The sequence below is a fragment of the Grus americana genome, chromosome 17 (genome assembly GCF_028858705.1).
Source record: "Grus americana isolate bGruAme1 chromosome 17, bGruAme1.mat, whole genome shotgun sequence".
NCBI classification, from domain to species: Eukaryota; Metazoa; Chordata; class Aves; order Gruiformes; family Gruidae; genus Grus; species Grus americana.
The window spans coordinates 2,258,072-2,282,138 of NC_072868.1; the positions used below are offsets into that span (position 1 = coordinate 2,258,072).

General features: G+C 41.1%; 1 protein-coding gene and 1 long non-coding RNA gene across 2 annotated transcripts in view; one reads left to right on the plus strand and one right to left on the minus strand.

The window, feature by feature from the left end:
• Window positions 1-9,285: 9,285 nt before the first annotated feature.
• Window positions 9,286-16,648, minus strand: ASIP (agouti signaling protein). The gene is made up of 3 exons (XM_054845013.1): window positions 16,474-16,648; window positions 11,109-11,170; window positions 9,286-9,462 (listed from the first exon to the last, which is right to left on the minus strand). The coding sequence occupies exons 1-3, from the start codon at window positions 16,646-16,648 to the stop codon at window positions 9,286-9,288; spliced, it is 414 nt and encodes a 137-aa protein (XP_054700988.1).
• Window positions 13,613-24,067, plus strand: part of LOC129214024 (uncharacterized) — a 74,302-nt gene continuing 63,847 nt past the window's right edge. Inside the window, exons 1-2 of the long non-coding RNA XR_008579604.1 lie at window positions 13,613-13,844; window positions 14,261-14,456. This is a non-coding gene — a long non-coding RNA (uncharacterized LOC129214024). The remainder of the gene's footprint in view (window positions 13,845-14,260; window positions 14,457-24,067) is intronic.

Consider the following 24,067-nt stretch of genomic DNA (forward strand, 5'->3'; position numbering starts at 1 on the left):
GCATTCGTTGGGCTAATGTCCTCAACCAGGCTGAGCAAATGTAGTAAGTCTTAGAGCAGCCCTGCCTTCCAGTTCATCAGCCTCTTCCTCCAATCTTGTCTGCAGGCTCATTTTGAAAGGCAAAAATAAAAACTGAGATTTCCAACTGGGCATAAATGAGGTCCAGTTTGGGAAAGTGTGTACAGTATGTCAGGAATGTGGAGAGGTGGTGTGTGCTCTTTTTCATAAAATAGGAATTGACTCAGATTTACATCTTTGCCCCCACTCCCCTGTTCCCCAAATACTGGCAACCACTGGCTGAGAACTGGGAAATGCCAAAGTCTATTATAGTTAGTAGCTGTTCTTCAAATTTAGCCATTCCTAGCTGTTAATTTAACAGGGATTTTTAAGTAGGTCAGGAAAAAACAACAGTAATAAAGTAGAGCTAAACTAGACCTGGTTACCACACTAGGAAAAGTATGTTGAATTTCAGTTTGTTTAACATCTTCACTAGTTTCCACTGGCCCACTGTGTGATTGGGCTGTCCCAGGATGGTAATGAGCACTGTCATCTTGGGCGGTCTGCCCCTGCAAAATGATTGAACTTGGTGGTAAAACGAAATTAATGATGAAGGATTGTAGTCCTAGTATTTAGACAGGTCTCTGATTTGGCCAAGAAGAGTTATCACATTTCCTCAAATATCTTTCAGATTCATTTTCTGTTAATGCTTTTGTTATTGCTATCAGTGTAATAACTGTTCTCTTTTAAATATAGCAACTCTTGCCCCTGTTTTCCCTCCACTGTTGAGTTAGAAGTGATAAGAGATTACAGGCTGTACATTTTTTTCCGTTTTTCTCAATCAGATATATTAGTCTCCATAATTTTAAAAAGCAAATTTGCAATACAGTCTTGCTAGGTCCTGCTCTGAAAGAAGAAGAAAAGAGAAAAATCCTGTGGAAAAATACTTCCAGAAGTTAATAAGATGAAAACAACAAGGGTTTAAGGTTCTGCAGCGTCCTTTTGAACTGGCTGGGGACTGACATCCCTTCTGCTTATCGAATTCCCTGCAATTCCGTAGCAGAGAGATGAAACTCTTTAGGATATTTTGGAAGTCTGTAGCAAAGTTTTTACTTCTTGTTCCATCTGTAGAGTCCAGAGACACTTTTCAGCAAGCCTGTTACATTTCTGTAGCACTCTGGTTTTGGTTTCATAGAATCATTTCTGTAAGGGAGTATTAAATGGGCCACATTCATAGGCACGTGCTCCTTTTCCCTGATGGAACAGCAGCATTTTTGAAGTAAACTGAACAGCATCTTAGTTGCAATATTGCAGGTGTTGGAAGCACCTTTAAATGCTTAGTAATCAGGCTGACACCAGATTTTGTGTTGAGCTAGTGTTTATTGTAGGTATCTGCTTTGCATTATTAACTTTGATTTCCACTCAGAACAAACGTTTGGTGGTCCTGTTTTTCCTCTGCTCCAACAGTTGCTTCCTGTGTGTATTTTATTAACTGGATACAAACTCCTTTTGACTCTTTTTGGCAGCGAAGGCCTTTGCCTGTGATGTTGTCTGACCTGCCACCGAGATGCCATTTGGTAGGTAAAGAATGACATCCCTGACCAAACCCTTGCACTTAGAAGAAAGCAGTAGTGATGGAGGGACATTGAACAAGTTGAAGAGAGTAAGGGGAGGTAAACAATCTGCTGTGCTCATTTAGTGGTTCCCAAATGTGGAGAAATTATGAATTGAATCACAGCTTTATAGCAAGGAGATCTTTTAAATACTAAAACCTTCAGGCTTAAAGTGATCTGGCTCTGCCAGGTATTTCTGAGGCCTTTTCAGAGTGAGGAACCCGTGGCTGTTGCATTACTTTAAATGCATCTGCTCCCATTTCCATTCTAGAAAACTTAATGAATTGCTGTCCTTCACCAGTAGGTGAAAGACCATTAGCCTTTAATGAATTTACACTTTTTTTTTTAAATGACACACTTTTTTGTTATGGAACACAAGGAAGAGTGAGACTGTATTCTCATTGTTGATTTCTGGCTATTACTGTTATAATTTGTATAATACTGTCATTTACCTATTTGAGGCAGCTGTGCAGAGTAAAGGGAACCACATATGAGATCACAAGTGACACTTTGGCTGAGGAAACTGCCAAAAATAGCAGGAGTACCACAAGAACATTGTTATTGGCTAAATCCACCTGATGGTAGAGGGTGAGCAATGAAGGTGTTTAATAAAGTATGTTAAAGTCAATAGAAGATTTCCACTGATTCAAAGGGGTCTGAGCTGGATCACTAGGGGAGGGTATATTTTTGTCTTTTCCTGCCTTTATATGTATTAAATGAATGCTGCATGTGAATTGTGTTATGACACTACTACAGCCATTTTAGGGCTCCCATATTTCAGACCAGGATTTCATCTCAATGGATTTCCTGGATAGAAATATGTGTGCATATGCCATGCAGCAATTATAATATTTTTTTCATTTCACTGAAAAATCTCGCAGAAATGACTAAAGCCTCCTTTTTTTTTGTGGGAGAGGGACTTAGCCATATGTTGGCCATCTGCATATCATCTGAGAATTTGCCAATAAAATCTTTGTATTACCTCAAAGTAATCTGCAGGCACCACAAATTTAAGAAAGGCACTTTGAGAGTGATTGATTGCTCTTTCAGGCAGCCTAGTGTGTCTCTAGTCTTGTGCTGCTGCTCCAGATGGGGATGGTCTCCTGTATGTCCCATGTCACATCTGCCAGCCTTGCATGGGTGTCCTTGATGTGTCTGAGATGGCACTGGGCACTTACGCTGATGCCGTTTAACTGGTCCTTTTGTGGAAGTCAGTTACCAGAGGGGGAAAAAAAAGGGGAGCGTGTGGAATTTTCATATCCCTCTTCTTAGCTCCTTCAGATATAACTGTGCAAGAAGTAGAAAATACCTGTGTTGATTCTGGAGGACCAGAAAAACCTAAACTATCCTGGCATGCCAGATTGACATTTGGGTGCTTGGCCCAAATGTCAGGGCAATTTGCTGGGGAAGGGGAAGGAAATTCCACCAAATCCTCTCTAGGTATAAAACTTCTCTCTCTGTTCAATGTACTGGAAATAGCTAATCAACAGAGCTGCAAGCTTCTGCTGACTTCAGGATCCTCAATATATTGTTTGATCTGAAGAAATCGGGGAGCATTGATAAAGCGTGTTAAGTTATCAGCAGAACATCTCAGGATCTATAATCTGAGCTTTCTGGAGCAAGTGGTGGGGTTTTTGTTATATTCAAGAATGGCATTAAGCATGTAATGAGTACTGGGATATTACGTGGGATATTACAACAGGTCCTGTAGCTGGCAACGTAACTAACTTGTGTGAAGTGTCACAACATTTCGTAGCTCCTTAAGCCTGTAAAGAGTGAGGAAATGCATTGCTCGTCTATTGTGTATATTCTCGTGCTTTGTGCTATACTGTCCTGGTTCTGGCTAGGATAGAGTTCATTTTCACAAGGAGCCAGGACAGGTGAGCCAAGCTGGGCAGGGGGTTATTCCATACCATGTGCCATCATGCTCCCCATAAAAGGGGGCTGGTTGGGGAGGGGTGGGTTCCGCGTGGCTCCGGGACAGGCTGAGCGTCTGCTCAGTCATCAGATCAGTAAATTGCTTTCTGTTGTCACCCATTGTGAATATCTGTTATCAGTACTGTTATTGGTGTTTCCCTCTCCCTTGCTGTCCCAGTCAACTGTCCTTATCCCAACCCACAAGGCGTTGCCTTTGTTTTTCTCATTCTCCTCCCCATCCTGCCGGCGGAGGGGTGAGCGAGCGGCCGCGTGGTGCTCAGCTGCCGGCTGGGGCTAAACCATGTCATATACCTGCATTGACGAGAGCTGATGATGCCATTGAAAAATACCTAGTGGAGTCTGGATATTGTCAAAATGAAAGCTGAAACAGCTCAGAGTGGAGATTGTACGAATAGTGATGAAAGAACCACTCATGGGGGGCCAAGATACAGCACTGCCCCTGTGTGGGCCCACCTGTGGTGCCCTCAGTTGCATTATTATGTCTATGTTGTGACTTGCTAACCATAGCCTATAGCAGACCAGGTGACTTCATTGCCTTTGGTGGGATGATCATCAAAAGTGACATGGAACTTTGTCTCATCTCCACAGTTAGAAAAGCATGCAGTGATTGAGGTAGTTTGCATCTGACAAAGGAAGCAACTATTTCAACTATATAAATGTACTACAAAAATCTAAGATCATGTTTCTGTTTAGAAATGAGTAGCTGCTTGCTGTGCACTTTCAGTTTTGGAAATTCTGTGATCAATCTGTTACAGGTATTACAGTGGCAATTGGGATTTTGCAATGCAGTGACCATAGCAGGCCATCCTGTGCATTTCCTTCTGTATGTTGGACATGGCTGTGTGGAGAAGGCTGTCCAGAAGGGCAACAGTTCAGAGCTCAGAAGTAGACAGAAAAAAATGTGAAGTGCTCATGTATTTGTTAGGGGAGTCTGGTTTTAATTATTTTCTTTTTCAGCCCTGATTCTGCAATGCAGTTGTGTCTCTGAGTTAAATAGGGTGCTGGATGTGAACAAATGCTGAATCTGCCTATTGAGCGTGTTTATAGAGTCACTTCTGGCCATAGAATGGTCTAATTCCACTTGAATTGCTTTGATGAAAAATGCTGTGATTTAATGCTTTTTTGCATTGGCCTTGGATGCCATTTAATGTCTACACTCATACAGTGAGCAACCTCAAGACTGCAGTATCTCACGAATAGCATGTCCCACAGTACTCTGAAAAGCATGTTTGCTGTAGGACTAATATTTGTAATTTTTGCACTGTAAAATAGAGCTCCCACAGAGTCAGCTTCGGGCATGACATGTAGAAATTGTTCCTTGCCTCCTCAGTTTGGTTATGCAAATCTCCATCTGGTTGTACTACAATTCATTTCATCATGAGGTTAGCACTATTTCTGCATCTCAGAGGGACTTTATTGAATTTTTCATTGCCCTCGGCCAATGCAGCATCACAGATACTGTTGACTCATCTACAGAACTTGGAAAAAGTTGTTCTACCTTCCGTCAAATGTTTCCTTCTATGGGAAGATCCTGAAGACTGGCATGGGGAGTTGTTTGTTTTCCTTCTGGAGTCTCCCAGTTTCAGTAATTAGCTTGGAAAACTGATGTGTTTGGAGCTAGTTTGGTATAGTGTTGTGGTTTTGCCCCAGCTGGCAGCTAAGCACTACACAGTTGCTTGCTGGTGGGGTGGCATGTCCTGGCAGAAAAAGCCTTGATTTACTGTAAGCACTACTCAACAATAATGAAAACATCTCTATTATCAACACAGTTTTCAGCATAAATCCAAAACGTAGCCTCATACTAGCTACTATGAAGAAATTAACTCTATCCCAGCAGAACAGTAATTAAGATGTTAATTCTACCATTTGTTTTATCCATCAGGATAAACTTGGATGTTTATAGTCTTTGAGTGTGACAATAAGCAAGAAGTCAGGACTTTGGATGGGAAAATACAATATCTATTTTAAATTCACAAAAGATAGGCAATATTCAGAAGAGCTAATAGCGATCTCCCTCTCTGGAGATACTCAAAACCCTCCTGGATGCCATCCTGTGCAATATGCTCTAAGTGATCCTGCTCTAGCAGGGAGATTGGACTAGATGATCTCTAGAGGTCCCTTCTAACCCCTAGCAATCTGTGAATCTGATTTATTTGTGCTTAATCCTGCTAAGCTGTAATTAGGGCAAAATTTCCATTAGTCTCTAGGAGCAAAATGACTGTCATGGAGTGTTACTGGGTCTGTAAACTTGAATTCCAATAGTTTTCAGTGGAGGCATTTTGGTATGTGACAACTGAAAATTAAACACTCCATCTTTGTTATACGTATGTTTTATCTAATGATATTTCAGATATGTCCCTTAGGGAACTCTTACACGTAGAAACAATGCCTCAATATAATTATCTGTTCAAGCTAAATACAGGAAGCAAATATTAGGTGTACATGTTTTACTGATTTCTGTATCCTATCACTACCTCATGCAACATGATCTCTTTACCCAGAAAAGTAAAGTTACTAAGGCTAATAATTTCAGAATACTTGATTATACATATTCTTTGGTGTGATAGATGAATGGCAAAGAAAGCATAACCTTTTTCTAACCAATTCTAGTTATAAAAAAGGCTTATTAATAAATCAAATTAATCAAAATGCACTACATGTAAATGCTACATTAAAAAATATGTGCATATGTGTTGAAAAAAAATCCCCTCATTCTCATATTGAAAGGATCTTTCCTTTTCCTTCGTTGTATGCATGCACCATCCTGTACTTGACTGGTTCTCCTTCCATGTCTGTAGCTCCTTATTGTGGATCTCAGCGCTTTCCATTTCCTTAGATGACAGCTGTGGCTAATGTCTTCATTAATGATCTGGATGATGGGGTGGAGTGTACCCTCAGCAAGTCTGCATGTGACACAAAACTGGAAGGAGTGACTGATAGGCTGGAGGGTTGTGCTGCTGTCCAGAGGGACCTTCATAGTCTGGAGGAACGGTCTGACAGGAACCTCATGCAATTCAACAAGGAGAAATGCAAAGTCCTACACCTGGAGAGGAACAACCCTATGCATGAATGCTGGAGGCACCCAGCTGGAAAGCAGCTTTGCAGAAAAGGACGTGGGGGTCGTGGTGAAGACCAAGTTGAACATGAGCCAGCATTGTGCCTGTGTGGTGAAGGAGGCAAATTTTGCCCTGCGCTGTCTTAGGAGGACTATTGCCAGCAGGTCAAGGAGGTGATCCTTCCCCTCTGCTCAGCACTGGTAAGGCCACATCTGGAGTGCTGTGTCTAGTTTGGGGCTCCCCAGTACAAGAGAGACATGAATGTACTGGAGAGAGTCCAACATCAGGAAACACTTTTTTTTTATGGCAAGGGTGACTGAGCCCTGGCACAGGTTGTCCAGGGAGATTGTGGAGTCTTCCTCCTTGGAGATATTAAAAAGCTGTCTGGACATGGTACTGGGCAACCAGCTCTAGGTGGCCCTACTTGAGCAGGGGGTTAGACCAGATGACTTCCAGAGGTCCTTGCCAACCTCAACCATCCCGTGATTCTGCAAAGCTGGAGTGGGAGCTGCTGTCTAGCAAACAGCTGTTTGTTTGATTTCTGGTTCTCCTTTCTTCCCTTTCCTCTCCTGCTTCCCTCCACCCTCATAAAATTTTTCTGACCAGCAGGACATTCTGGTAAGAAAATGGTATTATTTCCACATGAGGAGTTGGTGTGTGATTATTGATATGATTTTAGTATCAACCAAGGACAATTTCTTACGATAATTTTGAAACAATTTGATGGGAACCTACATCTTTACCTAGTAAAAGAAGGGGTCAAATTCTGTTTCCGAAGACTATTGTAATGTATCATTCTTCCTTTTCATCCTCTTTTTATCATAACTGAATGGCTTACGGATTCCTGAGCTAGGATATCTGATTAAAAGACACTTACGTACATTTAAAAGAATTCAAGCTTGCATCATATATGACAGCTGATGTATTTTATAAAAGGAACACTATGACATCCTGTGATCATTTGGGCTCTCTTTTAGATTAATCTGTCATCTATATATAACTTCTAAGATGAACAAACACTTCTGTCAACATTTGACCTAATGTTTTGAGCTCTGGGTTTTGGATTGATTATTAGAAGAAAGTTCATATGGCTTGAGCCCCTTTAGAGTGTCATCTGAATCATCTTTGCCTCCCTGGAAGATTTTTTGTAGCTTTCAGCTGTGCTTAGAAACAAATTAGTAAAGAAATTTCCTCTGAATTAGACCTGAACAGAGCACTATAAAATTCAGGACTGGGATTAGAAATTCATGGTTAGAAAATATCTACTTGTGAAAGCTAAAGAGCATTGGTAGGGATGCCTACCAGGCAGGCAAGTGGAGTGAATATGGAAGATGTGGTTTTAGCCCTGGGAGTGCACGTGGCTCGGGTGGTGACTGGCAATAGCAGTGGGATGAAAGGAAAATACTAAAATCAAGAAAGGCCCACAGAAGAAAAAAAGGTTGTACAGGAGTGGAGGAGAGGAACATTGTAAATACAGAACAGAGGAGGTAAAAAGCCAGAGCTGGAGTCTGGCAGATGAAGTCTTCAATGTTGGGGGCAGCTTCTGGGTCTGCTCCCTCCTTGCTCTCCTGTAACCTACTACGTCTCTCCTGGTGGTTTAATCAAGGAGTTTGCTCCTGTGCCATCTTGGATAACTCAAGATTAAGGCAAAGAGCTTGAAGAACAAGAGAAAGATGTCTTCTAGACACCTGTTTGCTGCTGCCTTGAGCTTCATCCATGCCTTCAGAGCTGTTTCTGAGCCTATAAGGGTTGATAAAGCATTCAATTTTTTTCCCCCTGTGGTTACTGGTTGCATGCAGCACATGGAGATTGCCATCTAAATTCACGTTTGGGGTAGGTGCTGGGAGTTGCCCATAGTAAGAATGGGAAAGAAAGATGGATTGCTTGCAACAGAATGGCTGGGGGCGGGGGGGGAATCTTTTGAGTCATGAGGCACAGATACATTCAGGGTTCAAATATACATGTATATTACACACCTTAGAGATACTGGTTACTAGTAGAATATTTAAAAAGCCTGGAGATGGATATACTGATGTTCAGCTGGGGATGATTAAAAATTGCCTTATTGGTTTGGGTCTGTCTTTTCAAACAGAATAACCTATATAAATTCTCATCCTGATTTTTGCAGAATGTGTGAAAAGGGAGTTAACCCTGAAACCTGCGTTTTCAGCATGATATTTTGGCTGTGCTGGAAGCTGGTGCTGTGCTGTCTTTGTGGGCAAACCCAAGCTTTGGTCCCTCACTGGATTAACCAGTCATGTTTTAGTGTGACCATCTGTGTGCCATTGGTGCAGGTTTTGTGGTACCAGTTAGGCAATACTGCAGTCTGTGGTTAATATGACTCTTAAAACAAACAAACAAACAAAAAAAAACCAAAAACCCTGAAAGTCCAAACAAACAAGAAAACCCCAAACCATCAAGAACCAGAATTCTTCTTAAAATGCAGGTCAATTTTGCTAAAAATACCTGTTCAATGTCATCTGCTCTCTGAAAACACATCCTGTTTGCGATAGCATTAACCCCATGAAAAAAAAAATTGCCCATTTAATTTTAAGAGGGGCAAATCCAAGCTGCCAGCTTCAAAGCTCTCTACTTGGATTGCTATGCACCATGGGACAGTTTGAAATATACACTTCAGAAGCTAATGAAAGACAGAAGCCTTACTGCGTTCCCAGTTTGGCTTAGCACTTTGGGTTTAACGTTAGACATTGGCAGATGGTCTGAAAAATTCGGCATTTGCATAAAGCACAGTAGCTACAACATGAATTCAAGTGTGGTTTGCAGGTTTTGAAGTTTGGCACACAGTCAGCAGCCGGTGTGGGCCTTGGCTTCGGGGATGTCTTCCGTTCAGCATTTTTCTAGAAGAAAAAATATGAAAATTTATATAAATGTAAAATAAGTATGGGTCAGAATAAAGAAAGGGAACTGTGGGAGCTTCTGGCTTGAGATGAGTAGGAGGTTGCTAGCAGTGAGACCTATATTAGTAGCAGTCTAGAGATGTGGTGGGACTGGATCGTGGGAAATGCTGGCTTGAGACCAACCTACCGAGCAAAATAGTAAACCTCATGAGCCTTGTATTGTGAGCAATGAGAAATATGACTGGATAGAGCATTGGAAAATGTTCTGTAGGGAAGAATGTGGCAGCAGCGAAGAAGGGGATGCAAGAATCTGCAAAGATGATTGTTATCGGTAAAACAAAGAAATTACTCGTGGATCCCCAAACTTTTCAAATGAAAGAGTGAAACCTCCCTGTCAACCTGTGGGGCTGGTACCCACTTTGTTTCCTGAGCTGTGGGGCTGAGGGCAGGTGATGGCAATGCTCTACCTCGCATGGTTTGTTTGTCAAGTTGCCTTTAGAGCTCGGTAATCCTTTGTGCGTCAGATTTGTGCATGGGAATCCTTAACTGCAGACACAGCTGAGCTGAAAAAATCTCTCAGCCTACCGAAGGAGTGGTGCTTCTCTGTGATTTGGGAAGACGGAAAACTTTGGGTTGATCAGCATGTGCCTGGGACCTGGGAGAGATCTCTGGAGCTCTCCAGCTACAGGCAGCCTATGCACTTTTTTAACTTGGTAGTTTCTCAGGAGTTTCAATTTTAAGGTAAAATGTTCTGTGGTCTCTGAGTGCCTTAGGAGCTTTTAAGCCAAAATACTTTGACAAAGTTTGATTGCAAAAATGTCCTGCTGTGAGCTGAAGGTTGAACTAAATGATGTCCTGAGGCCCCTTTCAACCTGAGTCATCCTGTGAATTTAGGAAGTATTTCGAGAAAGGTTAACCACACAAGACATCAACTAGAAAGGAAAAGAAGGAGCTCTAAATGTTTCTGGTTGCAGCAATAACTGGTGTGGCTATAAATGGCTATCATGACATATTAAAAATAAAGTAAAAATGCTATTTTCTACTCTTCTAGACAATCTTTAAAATATAGAAGTCCAGCCCATGTAGTACTTCACATTTGAGAACTATGGATAACATCACATTAAGGAAATCTATCAATCTGAATCTACGGATCTGATAAAATTACTGGTTAACATATTCAACCAAATACCAACTTCTTGGTATGCCTCTACTTTGGCATACCATTTTTTGCCACCTGCAGTCAAAAATCAGCAGATAGTGAGTCTGTGCCCCTGGACTGCAGAGCCTGCACAGTTAACCCACACAGTGTGACTGGGAATGATACCTCTTTATGGCAGATGTCTAAATAATTTTACAAATACTTAAACCAGCTTAAGGTTAAAGTACCTTTTGTGTAAGAGAGGACTGTAAAAAAAAAAAAAAAAAAAACCCAAACCAAACCTGTAACTAATCTAAGATCACATAGCTTGCTTTCTACCATTAATGTTTTGTATCTGTTTTTACAGTATTTAGAGCTTCAAAAACTGTATATAAATTATTTAAATTGGGGAATTGGCTGTAAAAGCCGTGCAAATGAATGGACTGAGGAAAACTATAGAAGTAATAAACCATTCTAATTCAACAATGTTTTCTGAACAGCCACCTACCTTGGAAGATTTCTTGTTCTCTGCCTCTTTCCTGCTGACTTTCTGGGATCTTTTAGTTAAATCTTCAAAGAGAGTAGCACAAGATAATATTAAATCAATTTTACAGCACATGTGTTATTTGAGAGGCTTAATGCTATCTCTCTGCGAGAGAAGGCAGATAACCTCCGTTTCCATCTCATCACTTCCTAAGACGTTTATCTCTAGGATCCATCCTCACTTACACATAGCATGGCTGAACTCGTGCCATCGCTGTTGCTCGTGCAAAGCAGAAGAGCACTGATGTTTGTATGTTAGGAGGGCTTTTTTTACACGTTGTTTGGTCGAATGCGAAGAAGGAAAATAATTTCAGAGAAATATAATTAAAGGTTCCTGTGTAAAAGACAGGGCTGCTTCTGCACATTAGTCATATGAATAAAAATAGGAAAAACCTGTAGAATTCCATATTTTTTTCTGTTAAAAGGTGATGCTACCTGCATAATTTTGGCAGGAATTAACAAGTGTATGCTGGTTTTCACAAGCAAAAAACTCTTTGCTGATTTGGCATAAACTCTTCATCTGTATGATGCCACCTTTCATTCTTCAGTTCTTTGTTCCTTTTTCACCTACTGTCTTGTTTTACAAAATGTTACTTGCAAAGGTGTTTCATTAATGTGCCCGTAGCTCTTAAAGGTTTGTGAATATTTGTAGAGTTGAATCTTGGATGTGATAAATTTAGGGGGAGGTGTTCAGACTCGGTAACTTTATTTTTCTTTAGATCAAACCACTAGTATTTGTGAACTTCCTCCTGTTATCCCCTGAGGGCTAATAGCATTTACTGCAGTTGTTATTATCATATCAGCTCTAATGCTACTTATTGCTATATATAAACTTGATGACTAAGACTTGTCTTGGGATCTAACACAGCAAGACTCTTAAACTGTGAGACACTTCCCAGCTCACTAATCTGTTACGGTATTTTTGATACCTCTATTCTGTGTGTGTGAGGTTTATAATAAGCAGTACCTGTATATTATGAATGATTGACATAAAAAACTTACATGTGCCCACTGATGAATGCTGGCCCCTTGTCTATTCCAGTATTTACTATCCATATATTTTTTAATATTTAATAATTGCCAGGATTTACAGAATTATAGAATGAAGAATACATATTTTGGGCTGTTTGGAGGGGGGTTCATTTATTATCCTTGCATCATTATAGTTAGGGTTATACATCTCTAAGAAACAGTGGGAGGAAGACCTATACTTCAGGCATGTAAAGTTATTGTCACTTATTAAGAGCACACCTTTAAAAAGGCATTGCACTAACTGGGATTAGTGGTTTAGATCCAGTTCCGCCTGGCAGATTATGTTGGGTTTGTTATGCTTCCCTTTGAAACTTTCTGACGGTAACCAAGAGATTTAAACATTGGTGTGATGTAAATGTGCTTTAATTATTCTTGGGAATTCAGTAGAGAAGAAAATGATGCCCAGTGGGCAGATGAGAGGGAAATGTAGAGATTTTTTTTTTTGACAGGCAACGGCTGTAATTGTCTCTTCTATAGTTCCTCTGGGTTGGGTAAAACACCCGCTTTTCCCAGCTGGCCTCTAATCTCATATTCCTCATGCTCTGCCGACAGCATTTGCGACAGCTGCCTGACTGACCAGCTCCTTACAAATCTCATCTGTAAAAATATGGGGAAAATGTAATACAGGCTTGTGAAAATATTGATAACAGACACCTCTAACCCCTGTTGATACAACTGTGATTTGAAGTACTATAAAAATCATGTATTAATTAGATGATTGCATGTTTTACTAACTGATGCTAGCAAATCCTGTGCTTACCTTTCAAGATGTGATTCAAGTCCAGTCTCGGGTTTTATTGAATTTGAGCCAGACATATCTTTTGATACCATGAGCACTGTGATTGATTGACAGGTGTGTAAACAGCTGATTGCAAATGAATTTTATTGCTCAGGAATGCCTACAGCAATATTGAAAAACTGAGCTGTAACGTGAGTGCCTTCATCTCTGTTCTGTGTGGCCAACCAGGAGAACAGGACTTGATATAAGAAAATGTCACTCAAATAGGAAGCTCTATCCAAAATGTTTAAACCAAGCTGACAAGAAAGTTTTCTGATAGCTTACACAAGAATAGAATATGTATATCAACACGACAAATTATAACTGATGAATCGTAAAGAAATTGACAGTATCAGGAGGGGAGAGGAGGCTGTGGTTATTTAAACACTCTCTTAATATTTGCTCTAAATTAGTTGTTTCTGTGGCAGTGATGGGAAAGACCAGCCTGTCAGCCTTTTGCCGTGATGCTGCGGTTATAATAAACATTACCACATGCGGTTGGGTTTCATCCTCCCCCCCTCCACCAAGTGTTGTGGGGGTTTTGCTGGGGCTGCAGGCAGAGGGAGCAGCGGCAGGGCTGGAGTATCCACCTCTGTGCCTGCCCTTCCCGCTTCTCTCTGGCTGCTTTTTCCAGCTGTTTTCCCCTATTTGCATTAGTTTCTCCCATTTCATCCTCTGCAGGACTGTCTCCAAGGCAGTCTCTCTCTCCCTAGCAACTCTCCCACTCATTTCGACACCCAGCGCCGTGAAGGGCACGGCTCCATTTCTTCATCCAGCTGCTGTGTGTGAACCCGGCAAAAATCAGGGGAAAAGGATGGGCCTCCAGTTACATCTCACAGTACGCTGGAGTGAGGCAGGCGACATTGTTCCCAGCTGACTTCAGTGACAATGGTGAGATCTGTCGTCATCCTCCTGCTCTCAGCGGGAGGTATCAGCAGGGCTGGAAGGTCCCTTGGTCTGGTAACCGGAACCGCAAAACAATGTCAGTGCGTGTCCTTTCTCCTGCACCTGCTTTCTCCACCTATTTGAAAGGTCATGGCTAGGGACTTTCATATGCCATGCATTAATGCATGCTTTCAGTTAATTTATATTTAGTTTATTAAGTTATAATTATTTTAGTTATTAAGTGATAGAGGTAATATGGCTACTGGCTGTCTAAAATAAAACCCGGAAAGGTTTGAGCATGTGCCATTTCAGCTCCAAAAGAAACTATTTAAAAACTTAGGTCAGATTCTATTGAATGAGAAAAAGATTAATGATTTGTCTCAGGTTTATTACTCACTTTGTATTTATTCAATATTCTTTAGGTGTGGGGTAGTGGAGGATCAGACTGGCCTCTTGCCTTTGAACAAGTGGGCTGCAGAAACGCCTTGGGATACCTCTGGAAATGCCTCATGCCCGAAGAAAGTGAGTGCAGCCCTGGCCAACGATGTTACAACGGGGTTTGCATCTGTATTTTTCCTTTTTGGAATAGTCGGCCAAGACAAGTGAACTATGGAAGAGGTGAGTGTTATGCCAAGATCTGCTCTTCTGAGTTATTCTTGCATTTTCAGTGTCAAATGGTCATTCTGTTTGTATGCAGAGAATCATACAACGGTTTGGGTTGAGAAAAGACCTTAAAGCCCATCTAGTTCCACTCCCCTGCCATGGGCAGGGACACCCTCCACCAGCCCAGGGTGCCCAAAGCCCCATCCAACCTGGCCTTGAACACTGCCAGGGAGCCAGGGGCAGCCACAGCTTCTCTGGGCAACCTGTGCCAGGGCCTCGCCACCCTCACAGGGAAGAATTTCTGCCTCACATCCCATCTCCATCTCCCCTCCTGCAGCTTCAGGCCACTCCCCCTTGTCCTGTCACTCCCTGCTCTTGTCACCAGTCCCTCTCCAGCTTTCCTGTAGCCCCTTTCGGGACTGGAAGGTGCTCTAAGGTCTCCCCGGAGCCTTCTCTTCTCCAGGCTGAACAACCCCAGCTCTCTCAGCTTGACTTCATAGCAGAGGTGCTCCAGCCCTCACATCATCTTCATGGATGTAGGAGAAGAATGAGCTGGAGGTTATGCTGTTTTCTTAGATTCAGCCCCTTAGTCTGCTGTGAATTCCCTTTCTTTCTTTGGCTAATTGCTTCATCTTCCTGTTGACTATAAAATGGGAAAGCAGAGCAGCTGGGCTTCACCATGGAGTGGTGAGGATACATGGATGCTCTGCTCCTGCGGGAGGAAGTGTCTCTTGTAGACAACCAAATGGGGCAGAGAGGGAGGGAGGGTGGGTTTTTATGAGGCATTGCAGAACCATCCAAAGCAAAAGAACCTGACAGCATTAGGGGATTTTTGTGGTCTTGGATGTCTGTTGCAAAGCAATATGGCCATATCTGCCATGTTTAAGGCATGGGCACATTTTTGTGAGAAGATAGAAAGATCAGCTGAAGGGAATGTATTTTATATCTCTGATTTTAATAAATATTATTATGAATAAAATAATTATTGGTAGTGTGAGACTGAAGGCATCTAGGATCACAAGGACCATGAAACGATATGGCTTGGGAGGCTGCAGAACAGCACAAACTTTAATAAACTTGCAGTTAAATGACCTTGAGTTTACTCAGGATTTAGAGGTTCAGATTTCATTGGAAATGCATGTGTGGGGCAACTGCTTCTCCTTAAAGAAATGTTGTCCTGAGCAAGTGTGCAGAGAAAATACAGGAAACAAGGTAAAAAAACAACCGTCTTTACGTAAAACTCCTAAAAGCCTGTACAAGATATAAACAAGAGAAGCTCTATTTTTTGAATTATTAAAATTTTGACACAGTTATGAATGACATTCTGCAGTTAATTATCCTCAAATACATGTAAGTTTCTTGAAATAAAAAAGTTGGTTTAAATTACATTGGAAGAGTTATGGCAGACGCTAGGAAAAAAAATTTTGTGAAGAAAAGAGTTAAGCATTGCCCTAACAAGGTTCTTCCCTAACAGAACAGATGGTCACTGGCCAGGGAAGGTAGGGACATAGCTGGTCCTGTCTTGGATAAGTAGATGATCTCTGGTTCTCCCTTGCAGTGCTCTTTTCTTCCCCTGGTTAAAGATCGCTTGGCACACAGGTAAATTGAAGTTCTATTAAAACCTTAGAGAACTGTTGATTTCTTGCCATGAGAGCAGATTCGAAAATAAAAAGTTATGTTCGCTGTCTATTTGCACTAGACATTCAAAGGAAGATTAATGTCCATATTAACAGAAAAAACACTTCTCTTCAATGTAAAATGACTTACAGTGTGATAGGACTTGAAGTGAAATCTGTAAAACTAAAATAAGTTGTCTGATTGTTATTATTACTGTTTTACTCTAAACTGTGGTTTGCCACGTTTACTGTTCTTGGATACTGTGGCCGCATTGCCACTGCAGTTCTGCGTACTACTAAGACATTTGTATGAAATTGCAATGGTGCAGTGAGCTATCAGAATAATCCATGCTAATCAACAACTGAATTTCCTGCAAATCTTTTTAATTTATCACCGAATGGCAGATTTTACTAACCTACTATGGAGATGGGTGGGAGATCTGAGAGATTCATTTTGCTGCTTCTTGAGAGGTTGCATTCTTTCTTCTCTTCAATTACCATATGAGAATCGGCAGCTCTGAGCCAACTGTAGCAGAGCAGTAGGCTTAGGAAGAGGTTCTTACTTTCCATCCTGGGGAGGAAAAATGCCATTATCACAAAAACCAAAGTTGGTCAAAACCTGCATGTAGAAGAGACGCAAGGGTACGAATCTCAGCAATGTTTTTCTGTCATGTTGTGCAACTTTAGCAACATACCTTGAACAATTCTTTTGTTTCCAGCACTTTGTCTCTGATACCACAATACCTAAGACTGCAGTTGTCTGAGTGGTGAAATGCTATCTCAAATAGAGCTCACTTAGATGGTTTTGGGGTTTTTTTCCTGTTTTTTTTGTTATCAAAACATTTATTTTCCCAAAAACTGTGAGTTCTCCCCACCGAGTTTTACAGTGGTGTTTATTGTATGACCAAGGTGAGAAGAACTGCCATCACTTTTGACCTGCTCAATCACATAATCAGATTTTTCGCAGAAAATCTTGTTTACAAATTTGTGCTAGAAAACCTAGGAAAATAATTATCATTTTCAAAAAACATAAATTATTTTTCCTATTTGCTTTCTCCTTTTAAAAATAAGTCATGAAGCAATACATTGTTTTATTATACCCCGATGTGGCTACTCCGATTCCATGGTGAATCATAGCCATAACTCATGCAAGTTATAAAAGGCCCAGTGCTGTAAAGCGTTTATGGCCCTTAGGGTTTAGTATGCACTTAATAACTTCTAAGATGTTACAAAGTCTATGGGATTTGAGCATACTTAGGGAGAAACCTGAGCTTTGCAGAACATGGCCATACACCTTGGAAGAAAGCCACTGGCCCTGGCCAACCTCTGCGTGATGCAGTGCAGCTATGTAGGGTACACAGATCGTATCACCATCCTGGTCTCCTTTGCTTGTAGATTCTTAACACTATTGAAATTCAAAGTTGATTTTTATTTCCATGTGCATTAGTTTTATGCTGTGTCAGTTATGGGAGCCTTCCCCCAGAGGAACTGCCAGCCTCCAGATTTATGGGTAGCTTTTTGTCAGTGAAAAGCTACTAGTAGCAGTAAAAAGAGGGAGTGAAACCAAATGTTTTGAGCAATTAATCTGGTTGTAATGACTTAATTACCAGAAAGATAAAAGATGAAGAGTTTCTGCCTTGGAAGAGCTTCAATCTAATCACTGCTGCTAGTCTGAGCCTGTATTACACTTGCTTTTATAGCCTCCACTGAGCAACTCGTCCTTGTGAGATGTCGAATATTATGTCTCTAATTCCAAGTGTTTGGGCTCATTTCTAAAATAGTCTGTTCTACAGGCCATGATGATGTAACGAATCAGTGCTGGGCACATCAATGCTGCTTTCATTGCTGGTTATAGCTGTGCCATGAGGATATGCCCCCAGATCTATTAGGACTCTATTAGGATTTGCAGGGGTGCACATACTGGATCATTTGTGATTTAGACATCTGCCTGAGCTGCAACTGAAATAGATATATCTGAGCTTGGAGTTTTACAGTAGAGACGATTGACTTATGGGGAACTGAGTGCTGCTTTGTCTGTATTTCAAATGATGTGCAGCTAGTGTAGTTCAAAGCTGGTATGAAAGTTGAGATCCAAGCTGGATCATAGTCATTACTGTGGATATACATGTCCTTTGAATGAGTTGAATAACATTTTGTAATAGGAGATGGGAGGAGTCTTTAAGTTGATCACAAATCGTCTACTAGAGGAGAAAGTACATCATCTTTAGAAGAAAATAAAAATTGCAATAAACAAAAGGAACAAGTCCTACCATGAAAATTTGTTGTGATAGTAAAATTGTGGGCTTGAATTTTCAGCTATTGCAATTTAATAAAGAATCAAGATGACATGTCTGTTTTTCATTTTTTTACAGCTTGCATCTGTTCACTTCAGTGACATCTGAACATGCTGTAGTGTCAAAATGCAAACCTAGCTGCATGTGTTCATTTGAATTCTTGTGCACATGATTTTTTTTTTTTTGCCAAAAGCACTTAGGTGGTAGGAATTTTACAGCCTTTGAGTGTTTCAACCTGAAAAGTGCATATATTGGTGAATATGCATTTGATCTGAAAATTATACCAAGTGGCTAGAAAGGTAACACTCCTTAAAGCAGCGTAGTCCTCTAGATGTGTGCAGCAAAGTTGATGAAAAGGTGAAAGAGGTGGAAAGTGGAATCAGAGGTGAAGATGAGAAAAAAGTCTAATGTTGGGTTTCATCTTTTGCATTGTATCACAAAACCCTTGTTCAAGTTTGGTTTTAGTTTTGATGTTGGGTTTGGTTGTTGGGGGTTTTTGGGTGGTTTTTTTTTTTTTTTTTCATTAAAGAGAGGTTTACTTTCCAATTTTGCTTATTATTTTCCTACTTTTCCTTCTGGGACTCACCAGATGCTGTTTAAGGCAATCAAACTATTTTCCTTAGCTCCAGCAAACTTCATATCTGCTTTTCTATGAACATATAGTTTTAAGAGTTTATTTTCCTATTGACCTCCTAACAATGGAGAAGTAAATTGCTTTAATAGTAGTATCTTTAGAGGATTACCATTTATTGCTTTAATGAAGCTAAAATCTGCTAGGAGAACTTTAACACATGATTTTTTTAATTGTTGTTTGTGGGGACTTAGTCTTGCACAGTGCTGAAATCTAACCACTGAACTTTAGTCACAGTTCAGCCAATTCTGTAAGTAGTTAACACGTGGCAGTGCCCTTTATTGTCAAGGGAATGACAGAAGTACATTTAAAAACAAAACAAAAGCAAGCATTTAAAAGTTTGTTGACTGTCATCAGAGATCGCAGTACCCTTTTCTATGCCATTTCCTCTGTGCTTTGGCTTATTATATTTGATATGTAAATAAGGTATTTTAATACTCAGACCAATTGTTAGCGCTCTCAAGCATTTTGCCTGAATGTAAATTTGGAAAATGACACATGATGTGAAACAGCTTTTGTCTCTTTTTAATCTATCTTTTGTGATGTCATATTAAAAGTCTTCATGAAGAAATTTGATTTCCCCAGAAACACCCTGTACATTCAACACTTTTGAGGGGAACCCATTTCCTGTCACAGCTGATTTCACTCTATTCGGAGATTTATCCTCATACAACAACAGAGTGAACAGTTGAAGAGTTTCATACATAAAGTCTGCCATGAACACTGGAAGGGACAAGTTGAAATTTTCTTAGGAGGTCTGACAAATTTGAACCAACTCATAAATAAACCAGCATCATTATAAATAGCTGAAAACAGCTGTTTAGGAAAACAAAATGTTAAAGTATGTGAACGAAGAAACATAAAATACTGAAAACTTTGTACATCGCTCGGTAATTCACTGACAAATCTTCATCCATGCTCTGCTGCTGTGCTCCTATTTTGAAAAGGGTAGGACAGAAAAACAGGGAATGCAAGGAAAAAAAGCAAGAATTAGTGGATGTCTTGAAAGATACTGAGATTTTAAGATGGAGAGAGGCTGAAAAAGGGAGGAAATTAAACGTGGAGGTTAATAGGATGACTGGGGAGGTTCTGAGTGATTATTTCATGGTCACCTAGAACCATGCTATCCCGTCTCCAAAGCAATCCCATCTCAACCATCAGGTTTCAGCAAAGGAATATCAATAAAAAGGGAAATGGCATGTTAGGGAGCATTTGGAGGGAAAGGAATGAATCTGCCTGAGACAAATGGGAATCATTAGTGCTCCAGGCAGCACTCCAGTGACCCCAGCTACAGGGGTTCCTCTGCAGTATTAGTTTCCTAATAGCAGGTTAGGGTTGACTGCACAGAACGCTACGTGCTTTTTCAAGGCTTTAAAGTGCATTGTCAAGATGTAAAAACACAAGAGTAAACACAAAGAAATAGCTGCTACTCATCCTCAAACCACAAAATAATTTAAAATAAAATCAACGCAAGCAAAGCTCTCCCTACAGAATAAACCTGGAAGCCGTCTTTGGAGTCTAACCTGAATCTCAATGCATTTGAGTTGTTTCATTCAATGTTGGGGAAATGGGCTGAAAATCTTAGGTCTCCTTTTGGCATGAACCTCTCATATACCTCTGAGGTTCTGGGAGAAGGATCACAGGGCCAACTCGCTGTTTGGGTGGACACCTGAATTCCTCAATCCCCTTCCCGCGCTCTTTGCCAGCCCCACCCAACACATCTACCCTTCTTTTGCATGCCACTGAAGTATGAGAAAAGTCGAATGAGAGCTTAACAGCAGCTTTATGAAAATGTGGCTATGTAGTATGCATACACACTTAACGTATGCTCAATTCTGGTTGGTTTAGTGTGGTTTCTAGCCTTTGTGTGTTATGAGGTGGTCCCTTGGAAGCACGAGAAGGAAAATAACAGTGCCTTTCTGTTCCTCTGTGGTGTTCTGGTTTTTTGAGTTCTTAGGACATTTGGGGATCAAGTGTTCATGCTTTTCCAATGCAATTGCAAAAGCCAAATACTTAAGCACATCTGAAACAACAAAAACACAAGAAATTTTTAATTTCCCAGGTACATCAGGGAATATGTTTTCCTCAACATTCTGATCTATTAAAATTTTGCTTTAAGTACAACTTGGCAGCTGTTATACACTGTCCAAGTTGTTGGAGGAGGACCAATAAAGGTTGTTTTATACAGCCTGCACTTCAGACTGAGGCAAAGGGTTTCTCTGGGATTGCCCATGAAGTTCAGTTTCCAAATGTTTTCTGAGGTTTATCACCTTCATTTATTCTGCTAGGTGATGATGCATCACCCACATTAGTGATAGGGGAAACTTATTTCTCAAAAAAGGAGGAAACATTACAGCCATGACTTTTTCCTGAAATTTTGTAGGAAGAGAGGTGACTGCTTGGTTCTTCTCTCATCCTCCTCATGAAGACAATGTCTGCTGTGGCTGGATATAATGCAAAAGTGTATGCGTGCAACAACTGTAAGAGCTGTGCCAAACAAGTTTTAATTCCTGGCACAATTCCCTAAGCTATCTACAAAAATTGAAAGCTATTCAGGGGTCCCGCTGCTAAGAAATGCTCAGTTACCTACTATAGTATAAGTGAAAGCGAATGTATAGAGAAACAATTGAGGAAATATGCTGTGGCAAATATTTTAGCATGCTATCTTGAACAAAATGACAACTGTTGAGGAAAACTGTCAGGAAACTAAAGGTCTAAGAGTTCCTCAACTAATGTTAAACATAAAACGTTACTTAATCTACCACTTCAGCAGAGAAATCTTCATCTATGATTCAAGGTGTTACTGAAAATAACTGAAATTTCTAAAGTTAAGAAAAAAACCCAACCTGTCAGTGGCCCAACAGTGATTAAAAGAAACTGCGAGAGTATTATATATTTGGGAAGGCAAGTTGTCTGTCATTCTGAAGAAGTATGATTACTTTGATTTCAATAGAAAAAAATCACTTCTAGATTGCTTTTTGCTCCAGACAGGTTTCACACACATCATTGACACTTTCACACATTACAAGGCTAAATACCAACAAGAACCACCAATGGAGTCAGAGTTCAGCTCAGGTTTACAGCTATCTAGTGAGTAATGACAATCTCAGACTTTATGGTCCTTTAGCAATGGGGGTTGCCATCGCTGGCACCAGGAACAATGAAGCTAAAGCGGAAAGTGTTATGGTTGTGGGTTTGAATTGAGGCTGATGTTAGAAGCTTATCACTAGGACCACACTTTTTCCTCATAAAAATATTAATAAGTTGTGTTGGGTTTGCGTGGCAGGGTTTTGGTAGCGGGGGGGCTACAGGGGTGGCTTCTGTGAGAAGCTGCTAGAATCTTCCCCTGTGTCTGACACAGCCAATGCCAGCCGGCTCTAAGACGGGCCCGCCGCTGGCCAAGGCCAAGCCAATCAGCGCCTCTGTGATAACATATTTAAGAAGAAGAAAAACACTTAGAGAGAGAGCTTTTGCAGCCGGAGAGAGGAGTGAGAAGATGTAAGAAACTCTGCAGACACCAAGGTCAGTGCAGAAGGAGGGGCAGGAGGTGCTCCAGGCGCTGGAGCAGAGATCCCCCTGCAGCCCGTGGTGAAGGCCATGGTGAAGCAGGCTGTCCCCCTGCAGCCCATGGAGGAAGGATGAGGGGTTTGTAGAGATTCCACCTGCAGCCCGTGGAGGACCCCATGCCGGAGCAGGTGGAGGCACCTGAAGGAGGCTGTGGCCCGTGGGAAGCCCACGCTGGAGCAAGCTCCTGGCAGGACCGGTGGACCCGTGAAGAGGGGAGCCCACGCCAGGGCAGGTTTGCTGGCAGGACTTGTGACCCTGTGGGAGAGACCCCACGCTGGAGCAGTCTGCTGCTGAAGGTCTGCACCCCGTGAGAGGGACTCCATGCTGGAGCAGGGGAACGATGAGAGGAGTCCTCCCCCTGAGGATGAAGAAGCGGCAGAAACACCGTGAGATGAACTGACCGTAACCCCCACTCCCCGTCCCCCTGTGCCGCTGAGGGGGGGAGGTTGAAGCCGGGAGTGAAGTCGAGCCCGGGAAGATTGGAGGGGTGGGGGGAGATGTTTTAAGAGTTGATTTTATTTTCTCATTCCTCTACTCTGTTTTGCCTAGTAATAAATTAAATGAATTCCCTCTCTCAGTTCAGTCTGTTTTGCTCGTGACGATAATTAGTGAGTGATCTCTCCCTGTCCTTATCTCGACCTACAAGCATTTCGTTATGCCTTTTCTCCCCTGTTTAGCGAATGAGGGGAGTGAGAGAGCGGCTCTGGTGGGCACCTGGCCCCCAGCCAGGGTCAACCCACCACATAAGTAAACTAGAATTTCCTAGACAGAGTCTCTATACTCTATGTTCAGGAAATTAACGTGAACTTTCCAAAAAGCAATGAATGTGAGGGAGAGAACACAGCAAGTATATATAGCATGTGTGTGGTAAAACAGAATTAAGGAGAAGAAACCTGAAAACTTCAAAAACAGTAAGAACATTAATAGCAGAAGGTTACAACAGCAAAATAGACATCTCGTAGAAAATTTTCTCATAGTGTAGAAAAACCATTAAGAGCAAATACAGATGTTTGACAGAGTTCGGTCTTCAGAAACAAAGGAGAGAGGGGAGCAAACTAAAGCAGTGGACTTCAAGAAAACAGATTTCCATAAGATCAGAGTTGATAGGAAAAACTCCAAAAGAAAAAAATCCAAAGTAAAAACATCCACTGTTCAGAAAACTCGTTTGTGGTTAGAAAGCTAGAATGAAACTGAATCAAATGATTAAGAGCAAACACATGATGATCTTAGAAAAAAAAATGCTTGGAACAATTAACACAAGTTTGGCCACCTTGTTAGCTGTGAAAGAAGGGGATTGCAAATTTTTTCATTTTGATTTTTTGCAGTTTGAAATTTTTTATGTTGTAACCATTTGGTGTGATTGTTAACGCTCTAGCTCTTGAGGCTGGAGGAAGAAAAAACTGAGTGGAACTTCTTGAATTGCTGAGTCCAATACACTGTTATCCCCCACAATCAGCGCGTGTTCGTCTCTTTGTAGGTTCAAGACTAGGTAGACCTCTGTTATTCCAATTGTAAAGC

Excerpts from the sequence above, each read along its gene's own strand:
- ASIP (XM_054845013.1), bottom strand. The coding sequence starts at position 16,648 with ATGGCATTTTTCCTCCCCAGGATGGAAAGTAAGAACCTCTTCCTAAGC. Across the intron at positions 11,171-16,473 it reads CCCACCCATCTCCATAGTAG|ATTTAACTAAAAGATCCCAG; the intron begins GTTAGTAAAATC and ends CTCTCTTTGAAG. Across the intron at positions 9,463-11,108 it reads AGAACAAGAAATCTTCCAAG|AAAAATGCTGAACGGAAGAC; the intron begins GTAGGTGGCTGT and ends TTTTTCTTCTAG.